Raw genomic sequence first — 21,874 nt, forward strand, 5'->3', positions numbered from 1 at the left:
ATCCATTACTCGCGACGTCGGAGTAATCGAATGGTTTTTCTCCGCAGAGCGCGGCGATACAACATGGCATCGCGGGACCCAAAACCCCCGTGGGGGTGTCGAGGAACAAATCGGAGCGAGAAAGAAAGATTGGTCACAGAAGAGTTGGAGTGGGAGGTGAAATCACGTACAAAAAGGTGAGGCGTCAAAATAAGACAAATTTGTGTCTGGTTAAAATTATTACGATGACAAACATACCACCGAATCGTGCGATTTGAAAATTCCACGAGCAGTGAATCGAGAAGTGAATAGAATCGACGGTGAAAATTTATTCGAAAAATTTCTGCGCTCGATGAATCGTTCTATAATCGATCGCTGAAATTTTCTCCAGAGGCGATCGGTTCACCTATAGTCGATCACCTACGTACACGTACCGATACAATCTATCGTAGCATCAATCGACCAAAGAATACGATTTCTTAACACGTTTCTTCCATTCGCGTTGTTCAGATCCAAACGACACAAATCATGGGATCGATACAGTTAGGCATACAACATGCGGTTGGCGGTCTAGCGAGCAAGCCGGAACGCGATTTGTTGATGCAAGACTTTATGACCGTGGAGACGACGAACTTCCCGAGCGAAGGATCGAATCACACTCCGGCTCATCATTTCTCCGAGTTTAAGTTCAAAAATTACGCACCCATTGCATTTCGTTACTTTCGAGATCTCTTCGGCATCCAACCGGACGACTTTTTGGTGAGTACGGACGTGTCGTTCGTTAACACGAAGGAGTTACGAAGGAACACGTTCATCAGAGACATTCCTACGTTTCTCTCTCTCTCTCTCTCCCCCTCTTGTCCCTGTAATGGCCATTCGTCGGCGCTCGTAACACGCGGGCATCTAATGACTCCGCTTGAATATTCAGATGTCGATGTGTAGTGCTCCGTTACGCGAATTATCGAACCCCGGCGCTAGTGGAAGTATCTTTTATCTAACAGATGATGATGAGTTCATCATAAAGACTGTGCAACACAAAGAAGGAGAATTTCTGCAAACGCTTCTGCCAGGATATTATATGGTGAGTCCGTCGGCGGGAACACGTTCGAACGCCGTATCGGGGACACCGAGAGGTGGATTGTAAATTCTTCTTCTTGCAGAATCTGAATCAAAACCCGAGGACGTTGTTGCCAAAATTCTTCGGGTTGTATTGCTATCGGTGTAACAGTAAAAATGTTCGATTGGTCGCTATGAATAATCTTCTGCCGTCATCGGTGAAATTGCATCAGAAGTACGACTTGAAAGGGTCAACGTATAAAAGAAAGGTTTGTAACATCGCGGAAAGAATTGTTCAAAGAGATATTTGAGTTATACGTTGTAACGAGACGTGTTCTGTTCGCGGTGACGTTCAGGCGTCGAAAACGGAAAGGTCCAAGTCCTCGCCGACGTACAAGGATCTGGACTTTATGGAGCATCACGCCGAGGGTATATTCCTCGAGGCGGATACGTACAGCGCGCTGGTAAAAACGATTCAACGAGATTGTCGCGTGTTGGAGAGTTTCAAAATCATGGATTACTCTTTGCTCGTTGGTATTCATAATCTCGACCAGGCTGCCAGGGAAAAAACGGTGAGTACACTCGCGCGCGCGCGCGCCTACGTCACTGGAAACGTTACGGTACCGTGCGGCCGCGTAAACTGCGTTTTCCACGTTGCAGCAGGAGCAGAGGTTATCAGCGAGCGCGGACGAAGAAGTCGCGGAAGTTGGCGGTGAGACGGCCGGATTTCTTCAAGCAGAAAGGGAACGAGATAGGGAGGACAGAGTAGGTGCCAGCGCTCTGAACCGATCGCGAAGCATAAACCGACAAAGGTTGGTCGCCCATAGTACCGCTATGGAAAGTATTCAGGCTGAAAGCGAGCCGATAGACGAGGAGGACGACGTACCGTGAGTATCGTGTTTCGGTGCTCTTACAATTCCGCACAACACGGATGCTCTAATAACGTGTTTTAATTACGTTCGTGTTCCTAGCAGTCCAGGTGGCATTCCTGCTCGCAACGCTCGCGGCGAACGCCTCTTGCTCTTCCTTGGTATCATTGATATTTTGCAAAGTTACAGGCTCAAGAAAAAACTCGAGCACACATTGAAGTCGATGATACACGATGGCGTAAGTACCACCACGTATAATTTATCTTTTCTACCTGGCGAATTTGCGATACGTTTCACCGGCGAAAGTGTGAACGCGACCAATTCGTTCTACCGTCTGAAACGATAAAGAGGGAAACGTGTACGCATCTTTTTACAGGACACCGTGTCCGTGCATCGGCCAGGTTTTTACGCGCAACGTTTTCAAGATTTCATGGCCAAGACAGTATTCAAGAAGATACCGTCACGTAAGTACCATCCTAATCAGCCTCTTCTAACAAACTTGACCTCAATGTTAACACTCAACAAGGCTCATTCCTAATTTGTAAGCGATTCATTTGACGAGTTACTTACCGTTATCTTTGGGTTAATTGATCCCCCCGGACCGATGTCCCGTCTAGTATTGCCAAAACGAATTTTGGCTTTTCTCGATATAAGCATAAAGTACAAGAGAGATTCTAGGCTTTAAGTAGAGTAGAGGAGCTATAACGACAAGTATTTTTATCGCCAGCTGACCGTGATTAATTACTATCTTTCTGTTTATAGTAATAGCATCAATTACTGTGATTCAACTATCATACAATGCAAATGTTATCGCATATAGTACCTTTTACAGAGAGAAAAAAAGAAAAAAAAAAGAAAAGAAATGAAAAGAAGCGAAAGAAAAGAAACGATACTTTCAGACATGTATATATTTTAAAAACGTACGGACAAGGCAAATTCGGGTGGACAGAAGGGTTAGACGAGAAAGCAAATGCTCAAAGCGGTACTTATTATTACACGCGTGATTCCAGACGTTTACATTTAAGTAGCGACGTTAATTGTCTTGTTACTTAAGATTCCAGTTTGTGCGGAGCAGTGAGATATAAGCTAGAGTTACGTATATATTTTTTAGCCTCTTTATTATATAATCGCCATCGCTGAACGTTCCACTTCATTTATTCGATTCGGTGACGTTTTACTTTGCTCGCTTTGTGACGACAGTTTTGGTGTCGAGTCGTGTTTTTAGCGGATCGATCAACGATATCAATTTTCGATCACGTTGATCCAACGATCGAGAGCCAACACGATCCAAGTTTTCTTTCATAGACCATATCGTGCATTTATCCTTATTTTAAGACGTTGCTCGAAGCGAGAACAAGCGAATCAGATTTGCCATCGTACATCATTATCACAGACAAATTTAGCCGTCCAGAAAGATTCTAACGATCGTAATAGTCACTTAAGGTAAATGAAAATGACTGCAGAGAATGCGATAAATCCTCGTGCGGATATCCGAAAACCACGCGCGATCGACTGCACTCGCGTCGATTTTTAGACGATTAAAGAAAAATCGGTTTTTAACCCGCATTTCGAATCGCGTAGCTCGTTAACGCTCGATAGAAATGATCGAAATATCGTTATCATAATCAGCAGCCCCGACCTCGACTTTTTTCGGATACCTGCATCGCCTTCGTAATTAATGCTGTCGATCAACCACCCTGGGTTTATTGGATGTGTCAGTTGGTCATCTTTGGGTTTTGTATTGGTGTAACTAATTGCTAACACGATACACATTTTTCGAATAATTTTTGCGTTTTTTTTTTTTTTCTATGATTTTACAATGTTCACCAGTTTTTAATTTAATTTTTTTTAATATATTTTTCGTACTTTTTTGTTTTTTTTTTACTTTTGTAAAGTTCTCGACCTCATTATTCATTTCACGTTTTGATTTCGAAGCAGACCTTTCACTCTTGAATAATTGTATTCGGCAAATTCATTGACGAGCACAAAAATGAGCCAGTCCACTGGTGTCCACATACGTAGCTGAGTATTTTATGCATCGACGAAGCCGGTTGTCGCTAATTTCGTGCAGAGAAGAGCGACTCTAGAATGGCGCGTTTAATTCTTTGAACCGAATCATGCGCAAACGGGTCGATAGTAGGCGTAAGGTTTCCGCGAAAAGCGCATTATTGTAAAGACAATTCCAGATTTCTCTGCTAAACGTTGCCGTCCCTATACGCACAGAATTTAGCCAGCCGCTGTTATCGAGTGATTCCATGTTCAGGTTCGCAAGTATCAAAGTTCCTCGTTGCAATCGACGTGCCAAAGTTTTTTTGTAAGACGTGTACAATCGCGGCCTTCGTGGTTCCTACTTAGTATACAGGGTGTGAACGCGATCGCAGAGAGATTTCTATTTTAACGAAGACTCGCGAGAGAGCAATATCAATGACATCTTGCTGGAAGTCTGTTATCGAGAACACACATGTTACGGATCGCACAAAATTCGATATCGTCTTTGTCTTTTTTTTTTAAACCAAGCACTTCAGCTCGCGTTAACAGCACCTTGCGGAAACAGTTGTTTTTCTTCGTATTTCCTCCGAAGCGTGCAGTTTCAGACGGTGTAAAAGAGTCGCGTAATCGTTTGGTACGCATTCGAATAATTTTGTGCGATTTACAATCGACGCAAAAAAAAGAGAAAAAAAAAAGGAGAGTCCTCACGACGTGTACGAGTCGAGTATATTTTGGCAAAGCTAGTTAGTACGGCATGGGTGTGTCGGAGAGAAAGAGACAGAGCGAGAGTTAGTGCGTGAGAGAGTGAGACAAGAAAGAAAACAAAAAAAGAAATGGTAGAAGTAGACGACACGTTCTTTTATTGTGAAAATATTCAGCTATCGGCTCCACGTGGACACCAATGTACATAATTATATATTTTGCAATAAACATTTTCGCTGTTTACCAACTTCATTTCATTTATAAAGCCTACCCGTACATTTACTCTGTTTGTTTGTTTGTTTGTTTGTTTGTTTTTGTAAACTGTTTCCACTTACTGTTTCCGTTTGTTCTTTCTACTTCGTTTACTGTCCCCGCTTTACTACTCTTTAATACCACCTCCACTATTGCTAATGCTACGTTTGGGTTGCTGCAGGGACTCTTGTGGATTTTCTTGCGAAACTAGATGGCTTCTTGATCCATGGACAGACAAGAAAATATTTCTTTCAGGACTCGATAAAACGATGAATTTATATTCCTCGTGTGTCTCGATCGATCGGTTCTTTCCTCTCGAGAATGTTGCTCGGCACCTGTAATATTTACTTGAAAATATTTTAACAAGGACCGAGACCATTCGTTTCGGAGGCTACGGTCCAGTTCCCTCTTCGTGAAATAAAAGTATGATCGAGAGTGGAGAAAGTGACCTTGAATGTCCAATTGATTTCACGCCGACTGTAGTTCCGATACAAAATTAACTTCAAGGCTGAATTCGGCATACAAACTCAATAAATGTTTTCCTAGAAACTTTTACCATGTCTGACTTTGTGTACGAGCTGTCATTTTTAGTGTCTTGATAATTTTCACTTCAAACCGTGGTCGTATAATTAGTACCCGGTTATTTAAAACTCGCACTTCTCACGCTAATCGTTTCCGAACACTCGCGCATTAACGAATAATCGCACATAAGAATCCTCGCGGCAACGCGATTCTCTGAACTAAATACTATTTCGTCCATCGTACCAATTAACATCCCCCTCCCACGACCATAACTACAAACTCATACGAAAGTTTCTTTTCTGCACTACCATCGCGTTACCACTTTGTTGTGTACTGTATTAAATAGCGTATCGTGCGGTATGTGTTTGTTGTTTGTGTTTTAACGTACGTTTGGGTTTCCTCGCTCACACCTACCTGTTCGAGTAGGTGTACTCGTGTACTCTGCGATGCGTCCGATACAAAGTACACTGACTTCGATCGACGGGGGAAAAAAAAAGAAAAAAGAAAAGGAGAACTTCCTCTCCCCTCTTTATTTTCATTGAATCTTTTTTCGTTTTTTTTTTCTTTCTTTTTCATTTCTTTCTTCTTTTTTTTTCTGTCTCTCTGTATCGTCGTCGGAACGATCACGTTTGTTTGTTTTCAGTTACGTTAACCATCGCATATATTTCATTCACAACACTTCTAGATTGTACTCCACACGCGCGCGCACGCAACGGAACCTGGATTATTCGAGCGAATCGCGCGATTCGGATAAGGAAGCGTGGAACGAGATTTTTCCACAGACAACCTAACAAGTAGGACGCGAGAGTACATCTGGTCTCTTATTAATACACCAAAACGGCCTCGTTCGACGCGAGCAATTTTCAACCGTCCAAGTTAAAATTCAAAGCTCGTCACGCACGGGTTCAAATACAATTAGGACCCCTCCGGCCCCCTCCACTCCCCTCCGTTTAAGAAATGCACGGAATTCCCGACCGTTGGAGAGCGAAAAAGTGGGGGGAAAAAATTACAACAAAAAAAAAAATAAGAAAGAAGAAAAAGAAGCAAAACGAAACCAAGTTGGCGAGACTAACGAGTCTCGACCGTTTAAAGAGCGAAAAAAAAAAATGATTAAAAGTTTCTGTGATCGGGATCCAGGTCAGCGTTTTCACGAGTCGCGAAGTTTTTGCAGGGAGAAAGATACTGTTCGGATAATCGAGATTCCACGAGTATACCGGAAAGAAACGATATCGTTCGATGGATGGAAAACGATTATTCGATCGATCGCGCGACAAGACGAACCGTGCAACACCCGTGACTCTGTTTGTTATTCACGACGACGAGAATGGTACTTTACCATCGCTTTTCTCTCTATCTATCTCCTCTCTTTCTCTCTCTCTCTATTTTTCTCTGTCTATTTCTCTGTTATCTACGATTTATCCGAGGCAAGAATGTACAATCCCCGCTTTCCTTTGTGTTGCTATTTATTCTCGACGGCCCCCCTATGATCTACCCCCCCTGATCGTTTAATAATCTGGTATATATAAACGATGTTGAGTACGGAGTTTAGCTAAATGTTGATGTTTTTGTGTCCCGTGCACTTCTTTCCGTGTCAACCCCCAATGACCTGATCTGACCTGCTACCGATCGAAACTCGAAAATCGAATACCAAAAGTGGACCTGCCTGAGATTAAGGGGAATCATCGCAAATTCCGTAACCTCGTCACCAGCTACATAGGTAACTTTGTCTGTCTGTTCGTCCGTCTGTCTGTCTGTCCAATTTTGTATGGTTGTTACCACGTATGTTCGTTTATTTTTTTCTTTGTCTCGTTTAACACGATCGTCTCTGCTTGTAACTGCGTACTTTTTCTACTGTTTCTCTATATTTTTCTCTCTCTTTCTCTCACTCTCTCACTCTCACCCTTTCTCTCTCTAATGTCTCCCAGTGTTATTGTAATTTCGTGATAGTTAAGTCCTCGATCTCGTTAACGGAACGTTTTTTGCTTTTAACGCACCTTGTTACGGGAACGTTTTTCCATCTTGCATCGTCGAGTTGTGTCGAGAATTATTTTTAGTCGCTTTTCCTTACCCTCGGCAAGTACAGTCTTTGCTAAGTAAATAACGAATTAGCCGCGTCTCTTACGATAGAGCGCTCGACGGAACGCATTATGTGTACTTATATCGTAGAGACTTGAATCATTATGTCCATAGATGTGCGTGTATCGCGGCATGCGAAACCGAATTCCTTTTCATCCCTAGCGGTAATTTATCGTAGATTGTAAGAGATCGTACACAGTAAGTAGGAAAGATTGTGCGAGCAGCTTTTAATTTTCGTCGACCAAGTTCTTTTCATTTTTCGTTTCGTTTGGTTTTTCGTTTGAGTGTGTACACGTAACACCCGATTTCACGACATGGGCTTAACAGTTTGGAGGTTTGACGTTTTCCCCTTCCCTTAGCGTTCGGTTTTCCAGTTTTCTGTTTGATTGATAAATATCTATATAAATATTACACGTATATATACATATACATATATCCATTCCCAGTATTTCTCTCTTAGACAAAGTATTCCTTGTCGCGTATAAAAAAAAAAGAAACCATTGTGCACCCGTAATCGCGTATCGGCTGTGACGAATTTTGATCTCGCAACGCTTCTTTGATTACTACCTACCTTCTTCACCTATCTTTAATCGCTCTTGCGTAAACATGTACGTCTAAATATGTGTGTAAATGTTTCTTATTTTTGACCATGCGGATGTAATTGTAGATGTTTGCATCTCTCCACTTTTGCATCGTCACAACGGAAAATGTAACCGGGAGGGGGGTATATTTCTGCCGGAAATACGGAGACAGTTGCTGCGTTGTTGTTTTTTTTTTTTTTTTTTCGAGTATCGAACGAGGAAGCGTTTTTCGTTCGTGATTGGATCCAACTGTCCCACGTAACCTCGGGCAAAAATATCGAGGTGTTGAGGTCGTAACGATGCGAGCCTGTTCGTTTCCATTGCTCTCGTCTAAATTTTTCTACTGCTTTCTGCGATGCCCGTGAGATCTGTGTGCCTGGTCAGATTTTTCTTCTTTTTGTTCATCACTTTCTCACACTTCTCTCTCCTTTTACGCTTCGACACGTTCACAGTTTTTCAAGGACACGTAACCACCCACTTCCGTATCGAAGACCCTCTTATTTTGCGCTAGCGGATCTAGGTCATCCTCCCCCTCTCGAGAACCATTCGAGAACCGATATACGAGCCCCGTTAGATCGGCGGCGATTGAATTTTTAAACATCGATGTGTGTTCGACCGTCGCCACGTGGATGACGCGCATGGGCGTCCGTCGACTTTTCGTCAGGAATATATACATATATATATATATATATATACTTTTTTTTTTCTGCCCCAGAACGTGAATGTACCCATCACATTTTCACCCACCCCCATGTTCTTAATTAGCCACGACAGTGCCCCAGTTCTTACAGAACCTGACAAAGAAAACACAATTGAAGGTACGATACGATCTGTGAAAAGGGGGATTCCCCCGGAAGAATCAGCGAGCGAATTATTACGAAGGGTTCCGTGTTCCGAGTCGGGGCAGAATTAATTGGTCGCTCGAGGTCACCGAGCTAGCCCCACTCTATACACTATTCGTGCAATGTGTTAACAATTCTGCGTGCTACACGAGCTAGACGGTAAGAGAGGTTTCACTGCGTTAAACTTTCACACCGTTGTGTATTTCATGCTTGGCGATTGGTTGATTCTCCCACAGCTAGTCGTCTAATCGCTTTGAGTAGTGTAATTCGCTGTAACGCGTCAGTATACGTTAGTACACCACCATCCCGGACCACTTATCCCGTTGTGAATCATGCTAGACACCTTTTCTCGCACTTTGCTCTCGTTGAGTAACAGGGTGGGGGTAATCGACGACCTCGAACGGCCAATACATTGCGCTCGGACCAGCTCGAACGTTGTTCTCTCGTTCGAAGGAGCTCTCGCACGGCGTACTCGCGTTCGTTCGAATCTAGATACTCGAATCGAATCGGAGCGGCGCGTAATATCGAATACCGAAAGTATCCACCATATTTTCAGGACGCGAGGTCCCCACGTGAGACGAATCAACGATGGTTCGCGAGGGATGAACACGTCCCACCGTTGCCGCGACGCTCGTTTTTCCTCGCCTCGGAAACACTTTTCACAGATCCGTAGCATCACGAGAGACGCGCCTCGTTCCAGTTAACACCGTTCCCCGTGTTTTAATCAGACCTGAACATCGCGCGGCGATATTAGTTTAGCCTAGAGTTGCCGCGCGACACGGCGAGGCGTCTGTCACGGTACGATACGTCGGCACGTCCCATGTACGTACGTACGTAGTTTCCATGTGATGTTATATACAGTTACGGAGGCATGCTGCGTCGGGAAGTAGCGTAATATACACCACGAAAACGACACACGGACACACCGGACCTCTGTCGCTCGACTCGTGATCGCGAGGAACGCAGAGAGCTTTCTGTGTTGTCGGTTCGAAGATACGCAACGTGTACCCTGACACGTGGAACCCACTCTCTGGCCGGTGATCGGAGAATCGTGAACGATGGAAATTCCACGAAAATCTCCTCCGACCTAATTTCGCCCGTTTGCGGTCAATTTCAGAGAATTCGACCATTTTTTAATCGTTCTCGTTTCTCCGATCCCTCGATACGGACCGCGTGTCGCGATACACCCTGTGTATCTTCCATTGTCGTCTTACGATATGTGTTAGACGTTATCCGGGAGACTAGCTCCTCCGAGGAAGTCGCCGATCGCGAGTAGTTTCGCGGTTTCCCCCCTGATAAAGTAGAGAAATCAAAGAAGCGTAGCCAGACGATGAAGTTAGACACAGTGGCGGTAAGTACCGTAGCGAGAATCGATTCAACGGTTGGATCTCGTTTTCGACGGAGCTAGAATTTCCATCCGGATGGAAAGTTTCCGAAAGAAGATGAACAACTTCTTATCTCGAATGCACATTGATGTTCGAACGAAACAAGATATTTCACGATTAATAAATACAAATGTAACGTTGCTTTTTAATACGTCGGCTTTCGTTTTAGTAGCCATTGTTCCTCTATCAGCACTTAGTGAAATTTCATTGATGTTCTCCAACTTGTTTTTCAACTCGACGAGAGTCCTTTTTTTAGATTCTAATTAGAATTAGAAATTAGAGTTCTTTCGTGGCGCGATTACGCGGCAAAATCAAAGATGTTGAGCACGAGAACTGGTCGAGAAGTTTTTCGAAAGAAAGTTACGAACGTTTCCGCCCTCGCTACGGTACCAACGTCGACTTTGTAGCGTTAATTCGTTTGATACCCCGACCCACTCGTTAGGCAACCGATCTGCGATCTCCAATTGACCGTTCTCCACGAATTACTATACATCGATGTCCTCCCGCATCGGTCACGGACGCTTGGAGTTCTAACGCGCACGATTTGTGTTTCAGCGTTGAAACATTCCCCGTCGAAGAGGAAAAGCATCACCAGGCCTCTCAGGCCCCTGGACGGCGACTTCGATTCAACCGGTAAGTCGGTCCACGCATTACCATTTCAAATATTTTTTTCGAACGTCTTCTTACGCTTCGCGCGATCCGGAAATTGACCGATTTTCGGAACCTACGCGAACGTCTGCAGCCCTTGAAACACAGGGCACGTACAAAAAGGTTGTGCTCTCGACGATAGAACAATACAAACGAGGCAAAAGTTCGACGAAAGAGTTCGCAACAATTTTTCGGTATTTTTAACTCGCACGATTCCGGTGTAAGTAGTCTCCGATTAAAATAGTAATTTTACCAGAGTCGACGTGTCGAACGGTACAACTTCGAAAGTAACTATTTTTAAATAATCTCGAGAGTGTACCTAGAGTGCATAGAATCACACGTTGCGATGAAAAGCAATGCAAAGTTTCAGGTAGTCCCTTGAGTAAACGCGAAAAGATGTTTTTCCAAATACCTACAAGTATGATTTTTGTATCGTTCTCGGATTCTCGAAATTATTCCATCGACGAAAGCACTTGGAATTCTTTGATCGACAACGTTAGTTCGCCTACCCAGTACTTTACTTTTCCTCGGTTGTTTCGACTCGATGTTTATCGTTTCTATTCAAAATGAAACACAAACGAAAATCCAGATATTTTACGATCTTGCTCTATGGAGGGACCAATCGTTGCAAGAGTCGACGTAACGTTGCGTTTTCCGCGTGGTTCGATCTACACGTGTCGGAAAGTAAAGTACGTATCGCGAATCGATCGAACGAGTCGAAAGCACCGAACGTTTCAGTTCCGAAAATCGTTGCTGATGATTCGAACGAAAATCGTCCACGTTTCTATTATTGGCTTTGCGCTGAATTTCACGTGTGTAGTCAGGCACAGCGATCAGTGCAGTAAACTTAGATGCGGCATTCCCACGTTACCCGCTTCCAAAACGTTCACCACGGTTCCCATCCGCCACGTATCCAGGAATCCCCATTGAATCGTCCGTCATCGGCCCGATACACCTTACCGAAGATACCCTGTCGCTTTTACGAAGATTGCTCGCACGTGCGAATGACGTACGCCCTATCGTGTTTCGTGTCGGTAGGTGAACCATTGCCCTGCTGTACCGAAAATCTGGTATGAATAAAACGGGGAGAAATTATTTTCAAACCCCTACACGGGGCTACACGGAGAATCTTGATCGCTCATGGTGTCTCGTGGCTCGATCGTTGGAGATATCTCGAGACGAGAGAAACTCCTTTCGAGATTGTGACATTACATAAGATTCTTACCGAAAGTAGCGTCACGAGTATCCGAAAGTACGTTTTCATCGAAAAAGTATCTCGAGGAGTTTCGAAACAATGTCTCGAATATCGAAGACGGTCGAGTCGAGTACGACACCCTGTGCAAACGTCACGCGCGTTCAATGATGCTCGAAAAATTCCTGCTGACACTTAGCCGGAGAAATATGATCGAATTATCGAATCGTTTCGTACCGTTCAATCTAAATCTTTCACGAAAAAAAAAAAGAAACCCGTTCGATTCTGTCTGCAAACGCAAAGAACGTACGTATACAGCTTTCTATCGTGAATGTCAGTCGAATGCGCGCATTCCGACCATGGAATCCCTCTGTTTGCCACGAACGTCCCTTGCTCGAATCCCTGTTTTATCTCGAGACACCTTCGATCCGTGACTGGACAGAGAGACCTCGCAAATCGTTGAGAAAACCCGATCGATCGGTACGAAAGAAATGTTTTCGTGGAAATGTCTGCCCGCGTGAAAGTTTCTCTGTCCGATCAAGAGTCGCATAGATGGTGATACGGTAATGGTACATGGTGTTATATGGTGGTTTAGCGGTGCCAACAACCGGAAGTTCGACAATGCATGCTACGTCACCCACGAAGGCCGGTGAGTCTCATACGATCACTTACTTTCCTAGTGTCCATAATCATTTCTGTCTGTCGCGGTCTCTCTCGTAAATTCGGCCATTTTTCGGCCAAAAATTCGTCGCTCTTGCGTGGAATATCGTTGACAGCGAGATCATTGTACCTTCTCGAGACAGGGTTACTCTGCTACTCGAATATAGAGCGGTCTGTAAAATACACGATTGATTCGCTGTCGTAACTCGGTCGTGATCATAGTCATATTCGTGTCTCTACTGTAATTATACCGATATTGTCTCTCGGCGAGCTGTGCAACGTTGCTACCGACGAGTACACCTTTGCCAAAAAGATTCCATTGGAATCGGTGCAAACCATCGAGATCTATCGCTATCGTAGACAAACCTGATCGATTACCCGCGTAGCGTGTTCCAAACGAACGAAACGTTTCCCTAGTCGCGAAAGAGCAAGTCGACGATCGTATTTCGAAACAGAGAATAGCATCTCGGTGTACCGGGAGCAACGTTGCTCATCTCGGCGAGTTCTCGCGCCTTCTCTCACCCAGCTTCTTCTCTGTTTCTCTCTGCCCTTTTCTCTCTGTCACTCTCTGTGTCTCTTTACCCCGTGACCGCGTCGGTGCACCCGCAACCCCGCGCGTCTACCACCTCGCACCTCGGTCGATCATCCGTACCGACCAACGAACGACCCCTGGGGACGGACTGGCAGCGACCCCGACAGACCTTGCGATCAGCACGACCAGCACGATGATGTCCACCGGTTCCGCGCCGATCGCCACCTCCACCCCCGTAAACTTCGCCGCGGGCACCGTGAGCCCGCCCCCGTTGACCTTGACCGCGGGGCCCGTGACGCCGCACCAAGAGCAACCGGGGCTTGGCCAGCCGATCTCGGCGGCCAAGGTCGCGAGCTATCCGGCCGTATTGAAGGGCCGTACAGCCGCCAGCCCACCGAACCCGAATCTGGTACCCTCCGGGAAGATACCGCCCCCCGTTCCGCCAAGAGGCACCGGTCAATCGAGGAACACACGGTTCTCGGAGGAGCACCGGGGCAACGCCACCTCGACCTCCTCGATGACATCCAGCCGAGGTGACGAAGCAGCCATAATCACGAGATACCGCTTGCATGAAAGTTCGAGCATCCCGCACCACCACCACCACCACCACAACCACCACCACAACCACCACCAACACCACCCATCACCACCACCACCCTCATCCGATAATAACACTAACGACGCAGCCCCCGTCTCGGTAACTAACACCGCGATGATCCCGAGCGCCACCTCGTCCTCCTCGTCCGCGTACATCGACACGTATCCGTGCCCAAACGCGTTGCATGCTCGTGTCTCGACTCCTGTCTACCTACCCACGCCGTACAAAAACCACCTGTCCGCGATCGAGAGATCCAGGAACGCGATCTTGGCCGCCAACCGCGAGAGAGAGGTACCACTGGGTTACTGGAACAATTGGCCGGACAACGACGAAGAGGAGGAGTTCATGAGCGTGGAACAGATCAACGGATCGTACGTGATCAGAACCAGTCCGTACCCGTTCCGACCCGAGAGGGGCAATTTCAAACACCCGCGGCAGACCTCAAAGTGCCAACCGATCGTCGAGGATCGAGAGACCGAGACGAGGAACGATCGTTCCGCGGCCAAGTTCCCCGAACGAACGAGTTCGGACACGAAAAACGAGACCACCGGTTACAAAATGTCCCGCAAGGACAAGAAACACTCCGAGACGTACTACGAGCGGATCAAGAGGAAGCAGATGGAGCTGGAGGCATCGATCACGACGATCACGACCCTCGTTCATCGCTCGGAGAGCGCCAAGAGAACCAAAGAGCCATCCAACGCGGACAGATCGTCGACGAACACCGGGGCGAGGACCGAGGAGAAGAGGACCTTCGAGGAACGGATCTTCGTCGAGCAGAGAAAGCAGAGCAAATTGTTGAAGAAGATCAGGGAGAAGTCTGCTCAGAGGAGGAAGAAACTGGCCCCAGAGCCGATATCCGAGTCACCACGGGGCTTCGGTGACCCGACCAAGTTCGAGAGATACGAAGACTCGAGGACCGAGGAGACCAACGCTGCCAAGCATCGGGGCAAAGATGGGACCGGAGGAGAAGACGAGGTTGTGCATCTCAGAAGCGACAAGAGAGTGTTCCTGGTGACCAAGGTACAGGAAGAAACGAGATCGAGGAGCGTCGAATCGATTCAGTCGAGAGCCGAGAACGATTCGAAGAAGTCTCGAAATACGTCCAGGCTCGAGATCCATCGATCGAAGAAACGCGATCGATCGCCGGTCGACGAAGCGTGTTCCCAGCGATCGAAGAAGAACGAGAAAAGTTTGAACATATTCAAACCGTTCGCGAACAGAATCAAGGACGAGCGACAAGAACGTGGCCCTTCCAAGGGTTTGGTACCGAACCCTTCGTTCTTGCACGGTTACCGTACCGGGACGAAGTATTAAAATTCCATTTCAAGGAGGATATTATAGTGGATATTTAATCGAGAAACGTAGGGGATCGTTGAGATTATCCGAAAGGTGTACAATGGAGAACGAAAATACGGTTTTGGAAAAATTGAAGGATAATTGTATCGTAGTGAATATTAAATTTAACGAGATAAGAACTATAATGAATATAGAACGAGATAAGGACTATAACGACCGAGATAAGGGACCAATGAGATTAGCCAGAAGGAGTTGCTGTACAAAATGAAGAACGAGAAATAAGAAATGGAAAATTCTACGGAAGGCGTGAACGTTGTGGCGGTGAAAATTTTCGAAATACCCAAGGACGGTCCGAAAATTATTTTTTCTTTCTTGCATGCGCAAATACACATTACTCCGAAACACGGTAGACCCTCTGTATATCGCGATTCGAACGTTTTTATTAAACATATGCCAGCCGATGATAAACACGTAATATCTTCCTCGATTTTTATTTTACAATACGGACGTACGATCTTCGCTTTATACAGGGTGTCCACCGTGTTTCCTTTCGCATCTCATTACTCGATTTCTCGTGTCAGTTTGTAACGATACATCCGATCAACGACCGATTCGAAAGAACTCCTCCGACTGTTACTCCTAGACAGAGAAAGGAAGAAGTTAGTAGTTCGACGTTTACGTATTTTCTACCAAATAGCTGGTGCACTTTATCGTAACTGTTTCATTATACTATATGCCGTTCCAACGTCGATTTTATGGCGTCGACGAGGTATCGTTTTGCGATTTGGGAACCACACTCGACACAGAAAATTTCCACGTTTTCAGTAGTAGTGTGTAAGGACTGGTTTTTTCTTGTCTCGATTGAAAGTGTGTTTCTGCATGCGTAGAAGTTTCACACTGGTATAGAACAAAGGGTAGACGCGACATAACCGAAAAAGAACAAGCCAGAGGATCGTGGCGATTGTATTTCGTACGTGACAATATTTTCGTAACACCACTAACGTAACACTGTAAGTAAATGTCTCGTGTGTGAATTTCATGTTTCTGTTCTTTTTTTTCATTTGTGTTGCGAATAATCCACTTCTCGTCGCCTATTCTTCATGCTTGAAAATGTATAGATTGCAAAATTTCTGCGTGAAATTAATGCAAAGAGTTTCAAATTTCGCGTAGTATTTTTTACCCGAGTGAAATTAGTTCCTCGGCGAAGAATTCTTTTATCGTACGGAGCCAAGATTAAAAGACAAAAATTAGTCGAAAAGAAAAAAAAATAAAGAGAATAGGATAAATAGAAAAATATACAAATCTTCGTCGATGGTTGCGTCTATCTCTTGGAAAACAATTTTGATTCTACATTTCTATCGAAACTCATTCCATCGAGTAAACAAAAAACAATCTTATAGGAGTGTTTGTATGGTGTGCTCTCTGTATCACAATAAAGGGACGTTCACACGAGTGTGCTCGTTACACTGCAATACCCTTTTTGAGCAAAACTCAGTTCGCCTTGCGTGCTGGCTAAGTAGTTCGCTATTTGTGCGCTTCCGTAGACACGCTAGTAGATAGTTGAGCGTAGTTCTTGTACCATTTGTTGAAAATTAGAATGGCTTATTCGGACTGACTTCAGTAGGAAGTGTGCTGATAATTGTCTAACGTTTTTTCTATACTCCGATCGGACGATAAATGTCGAACCGAATGAATTTATCGTCTTTTTTAATTTTTTAATTTTTTGTCCGCGCGCACTACTCGCCGAGTGTGCGAAAATTTTCAACGGTATTACGCTTGCGTAAATTTGTGCAAATCACCGAGTCGTAATTATGCACCGTGCGTTGTTCAATGTTTGACTAACGTTAGGAATGCTCTTAGCGTTGTTTTAACTACGTGCTTACCGTAATCACCGATAGTACAACGTCAAGTAGTGTCCCTGAAACCTTGGAAACCGTACGTCGCGGAATTACAAACGAAATGTTCAACTCGCTGTTCGTTTTCTTTTTCACGTTTATTTTTTACTCGACGAAAACCGGTCCTGGAAGTAACGACAAAAATTTCGAGTATCGTCCTTGTGCTTAATTCGTCGATCGATTTTTTTGCAACGCCGAGCGCGTTAATTTGTTCGCGTAAAAAAATTTCTTCGTAGTTCGTTGTAACGTATTTTTCGACCTCCTCGAAGGAGGCTTTCCTGCGCTAAAAATTCTGCCCCCTTAGAATCCCTGACAACGAACCAAGCACACTGTGTTGTGTTCATTAGGGCTAATTGTAGTGCGCTTTTTGTAGGTGGCACCCTTCCTTCCACCTGCTCCACCCCGCCCCCGCCCTTTGACGATGCAGTGCGCTCGAACGACCAAACCCTGGCTTCCGGTGGTCAACTGCAGCAAGGTACACCGACCACGATCTTAACGAGCAGTCTGAGCAGTGCTCAATCCAAACAGAACAAGGTCGTGCACCACGTCACTCTTACAAAGACTTATCACGATGCCGTGAGGTGAGTAAACATTCTTTCTTTCTTTAATCCGGATCTCGCGACAACATTGAGTCAAATTTATGCCAAGAGTGGATACACATTCGAGGTTCCACGAACTTTGGGGGCCTCGAAACAGTCTATTCGACCACCTAGATGCTACAAAATTTATTGAAATTCCCTGCTTAAATAATTGGAAACAATTCTTTCGATCCTTCGAATCTATTATAACTCATTGTTGTTGAGAAATTCGTGTATAAGTTCTCGATCGAATGTTCTCGTGTAAAACACAATTGATGAAATCCTTTCGAGTCGCATTGAAGAAAAGGTGCAATTGCATCGTGTTGCACTCGCGGAAAAAGCAAAGTACACTCGAGTCTGTTCAATTTTTCTTTTTTCTTTATCATTGATCGTGAAAGATTGCCTCGATACCCTGGAGAAACCCTATTAATACCACGTTCGTTCGGCAACGTTCCAGCATATCCGACGTACACTTGGAGAGCAGCGGTAGCGGAAGCGGAAGCGGCGGTAGGGAAACGAAATCGTCGTTGAGCGTCGAAAGCGGTAGCAGCAGTCGAGGTGGTGGCGGTTTAACCTGGACACCGCCCGCGGGTAGCGCGGAGGGTTCGACGCCCACCTGGACCGAGGGTACCCCATCCTACACCGAGAGTTCCAGCAGCGGTGACGCAGGTAAGTTCCTCTACGCGCTGAACATCTGCTACAGCACCTGAGGGGTCCTACCGCCCCGACGCCTCGAAGACCTCCTTCGTTATCTTCTCGTGCTTCTTCTTCCTCGAGCTTCACGACGAGAGTCTGCATCGGGCGCGGTTGTTGTACCCGTTGATTGCCCCCGTCGTGGCGAGACAACACCTCTGAGATAGTATTCGCGAATAATCGAAACCCCTACCGTGAACCCGAGTTATCTCGAACACACGAGGGTAACCAAGAACGCTAATTATTCGGAAGTTTACCCGTCTCTTTCACTCCGATTACCTTCAAATGTGTGTATCGTCGAGGTAGAAATCGACGGGGAGGGCAAACTTCCAAACAATTGCCAAATGTTAGTCAGTGGACAACCACTAGTGAGGGTAGCACCTCGGTGACCTTGAACGGTCATTTTATCGTTCTTCGACAGTAGTCAACGCTGCGCGTGGAATATCTTTCGCGCGGCGTAATCGTTGCGGAGAATGTAGTTCTTCTGTCCGTTATTACGAAATATTCATTTCTCTCGTTAGGCAATATCGGAAGTCGATACGCGAACGAACGTCGCACGATTCGAACGTAACACTCGGGGACGTGATTAACGGCACTCCTGAAACAAGGATTTGAATTAAGATAAGGGCGTGTCCCGAGCCGAAGGTTTAATCGTATCGAGTAACGGGCAATCAACGCGACGCTCGCGCCAAGCAACCGGAAGTCTGATTAACGTGCCACGATTTAAGGTAGTGTTCCGAAACGAACGACACGACAAACGTGTTTGTCCTGTCGTATCATCGTTATACGAGCAGTTCAAAGCACCGAGGGTATTGAACCATTTACGTATACATTATCTCCGTTCTCTGTAAGAAGGCAATCCCTCTATGTATTAAGTATGTAGAATACCTTAGGTAGTACGCTAGAATTCAATCGATCGCGAGAGTAACATTGTCGTGTATTTGTCGAAATAAGGTAACCTCGGCGACGAAGGCAACCGTATTTCTGTAATCGTGACACAAGGGTATATAACGGTCTCGTTCGGTACTTTTGTATTCGGTCACGTTGTATGTACCAACGATATTGCATAGCAAAGGAAAGAAAAGTAGGTTTTCGTGTAAGTCGGGTTAAGCCTCTCGGTATGACGCAACCGTCTTTCACGGTGTTGCTTGCTCCGATCATTTCTCGTCCACGAACGATTATTTACTCGATCGTGAAATTTATTGTTCCGCGGTTAACGCTACTTTGTACAATACACAAAAACAAGCAACTTGTACATCCGGTGCTGGAATTACACGGCTCGAATCGGTTATATTGCGTTCGCGAAGTTGAACTAATTAGGTTTATACGATGAATTGATTAGAATTAGTTGGATCTCGAGCGGCAAGAAGGCGTGAAGAAATTGTCGAGTAACTCGTTAAGAAGACCCAGTGCCTAAATTTAATCTCGTTGTCTATGTGTTCTAGATTATATTTCAAGGTTGTCGTCCGTCAGTGTTAAGAGAGAACGTTCTCGAGTCTTTCGACCGTAACGCGAGCAAACGTGCCACTATATACCGTATTAATTCGCGTACGAAGGTGCTCGTCGAGAAAAATCGAACTTAAAGCGACAAGAACACGGAAATAAAAAGAGAAGAATCGAAGCTCGAGACGAAAGTAACGAAAAAAGAAAGGAAACGTGAGCTGACCAACACCTTCGAGCGTAACTTTAATTGCATCGCGATCGGTCGATTGTTCTCGTCGAGTCTATCGACGAGGAGGATCCGATCGACGGTGTGTCGGTGTTTCTTAGCCCTGTTTAGGTGACTTCAAGAGAAAAAAAAAAATATGCCTTGTCAACACACCCGAAACCTTTTTCTCGACAGCGAGAGAGCGACAATAAAGCGACAATTGCAAAAACACGAGACCTCACTCTCTCATTATAACCCCAGTTACACACACCGTTCACTTGTCTCTTCCGGTTCTTGCGCGCGTTTACCGACAACGAGGCGTTTCGCCTAGAACCGGCGTGATCATCCGAGATAAGTTCCGATTTTTCTCTCTATCTTTATATCTCTCTGTCTGTCTCTCTCTCTCTTTCTCTTTCTCTCTCTCTCTCTTTTTTCTATCTATATCTATTTTTTCTCTTCGTTCTTTGCTACACTGGCATATGTCGTTAGCTATACACGCTTCTTCTCACCCGTAGACACCGATACGTAGGATGCACGCTTTTCAATTATCGACGCATCTTGGTAGCCATGACGCTCCGAGGGGATCACCGCAATAAATACCGGATCACGAACAATAACAATTAACCCGTTAACCGGAATACTCCACGCTACCGATATCTTCGTCTATTTACCTAAAAAGATCCCCTATCTTTGTAATAATATTTACATTGGTACAGGTTACGTAATTACCTCTCATTATGGAACAAGATGATTCTTGTCTTTGCTCGTTTCTAATCGTATATGAATCTTTCTTTTTTTCTTTCGTTCTAGGTTATCGAACAATTTCTTAATCGAGATCGAAAAGTCGCTGTCGATGACCAATTAAAAGGACCTCATGTACGTTTATCGTCTTTGTTCGGCTACTCAGAAATATAGTCCCGTGCACGAGCCCAGTGTGCGTCACGGACGGCCCGGGTCCGAAGGTTGATAAAAAATGTTTGTCCCTGGAGGGGCGGAAATGACGTTCGGTGATCCTCTCGGGCCCTACACAGTTAAGACTACAGTTTCTACCCCCATAGATCGCCGTCTCGACTCGAACACTCGCTAGGCAAACACGTGTCTGCGCTCCGGCGACCGGCGAGAGTTGCTGACCTTTACTCTTGCTCTATGACGACTGACGATAATTTTAGGTTGCCCGACCACGCCGATCAGGGGCAGCCAGCGTCAGGACGACGGAGGGAGGACTACTGCCACCGTCGAAGAGGCGCTAGCCAGTCTCACTACGGAAATGGTAAGTTGGTTATCGTAGAGAATTTCGACGATTCGGTCACTCGAGAAGATACGGTCGACGAGCTCGGAGATCGCGACACATTCCTACGAAGTGTGAAATAAAAGTGATGAACGCTCGATAGAGTTGCAACGCTTCATTCGACACTGTACAATATTCTCGATTTTAATTTTACGTCCTATGGATCACACGATCGTGGTTACTCCATGGATAAAAAATAGCTCTACGATCAGTAGATTACACTTTTCGAGTCGTTGTAAAATTACGACGTGTCTTTTTAGTATTTCTAAAGCATCCTCGGTGACACGCTCGCGATCTTCGAGCATCGTGGCTTTATCTTCTTCGACCGATTCCTCGAGGCGGTAAGTGTGCACCAAAGTCGGTGACCGATCGATCGGACCGTGTATAAATGTTTTCCCCGAGTGGCCGAGGGTTTTTTTTTGTAACTAATGACCAGCCCCCAGACGACCACGCGTCGCGAAGCGAGAAGTATTCGCGCGTGGCCGTCGTCTAGGACGTGTGAACACCCGATGAACCGGTGACTGTTCAGTATCGCGGTTCAAGTCGTCGTGTACCTCTAGTCAACTTTCCGTTGAGTCTCTGTTGCGTTG

The 21,874-nt window shown here is 45.4% G+C and overlaps 1 protein-coding gene across 22 annotated transcripts in view; it reads left to right on the forward strand.

The window, feature by feature from the left end:
* The window catches only part of Pip5k59b (Phosphatidylinositol 4-phosphate 5-kinase 59B), a 40,095-nt gene that overhangs the window by 4,105 nt on the left and 14,116 nt on the right, over positions 1 to 21,874 (forward strand). For 8 of the 22 annotated variants that reach the window (XR_012993532.1, XR_012993533.1, XR_012993534.1 and 5 more), the window contains exons 3-17: positions 48 to 176; positions 490 to 738; positions 908 to 1,060; positions 1,140 to 1,304; positions 1,392 to 1,607; positions 1,696 to 1,922; positions 2,007 to 2,142; positions 2,281 to 2,368; positions 7,024 to 7,086; positions 10,809 to 10,886; positions 12,689 to 12,742; positions 13,441 to 13,818; positions 17,451 to 17,658; positions 18,113 to 18,324; positions 21,166 to 21,266. Coding sequence is in view for 14 of the 22 variants with exons in the window: in XM_076322140.1 (XP_076178255.1) it covers positions 48 to 176; positions 490 to 738; positions 908 to 1,060; positions 1,140 to 1,304; positions 1,392 to 1,607; positions 1,696 to 1,922; positions 2,007 to 2,142; positions 2,281 to 2,368; positions 7,024 to 7,086; positions 10,809 to 10,886; positions 12,689 to 12,742; positions 13,441 to 13,818; positions 17,451 to 17,658; positions 18,113 to 18,324; positions 21,166 to 21,266 (2,457 nt within the window). In the remaining 8 variants the exon portion in view is untranslated. Of the gene's footprint in view, positions 1 to 47; positions 177 to 489; positions 739 to 907; positions 1,061 to 1,139; positions 1,305 to 1,391; positions 1,608 to 1,695; positions 1,923 to 2,006; positions 2,143 to 2,280; positions 2,369 to 7,023; positions 7,087 to 10,808; positions 10,887 to 12,688; positions 12,743 to 13,440; positions 13,819 to 17,450; positions 17,659 to 18,112; positions 18,325 to 19,793; positions 20,718 to 20,806; positions 21,027 to 21,054; positions 21,073 to 21,165; positions 21,267 to 21,874 lie in introns of those variants that run through there. The other 14 variants (XR_012993536.1, XR_012993537.1, XR_012993538.1 and 11 more) reach the window with 14 other exon arrangements.

Source organism: Ptiloglossa arizonensis, chromosome 10 (genome assembly GCF_051014685.1).
Source record: "Ptiloglossa arizonensis isolate GNS036 chromosome 10, iyPtiAriz1_principal, whole genome shotgun sequence".
In the NCBI taxonomy this organism is placed as follows: Eukaryota; Metazoa; Arthropoda; class Insecta; order Hymenoptera; family Colletidae; genus Ptiloglossa; species Ptiloglossa arizonensis.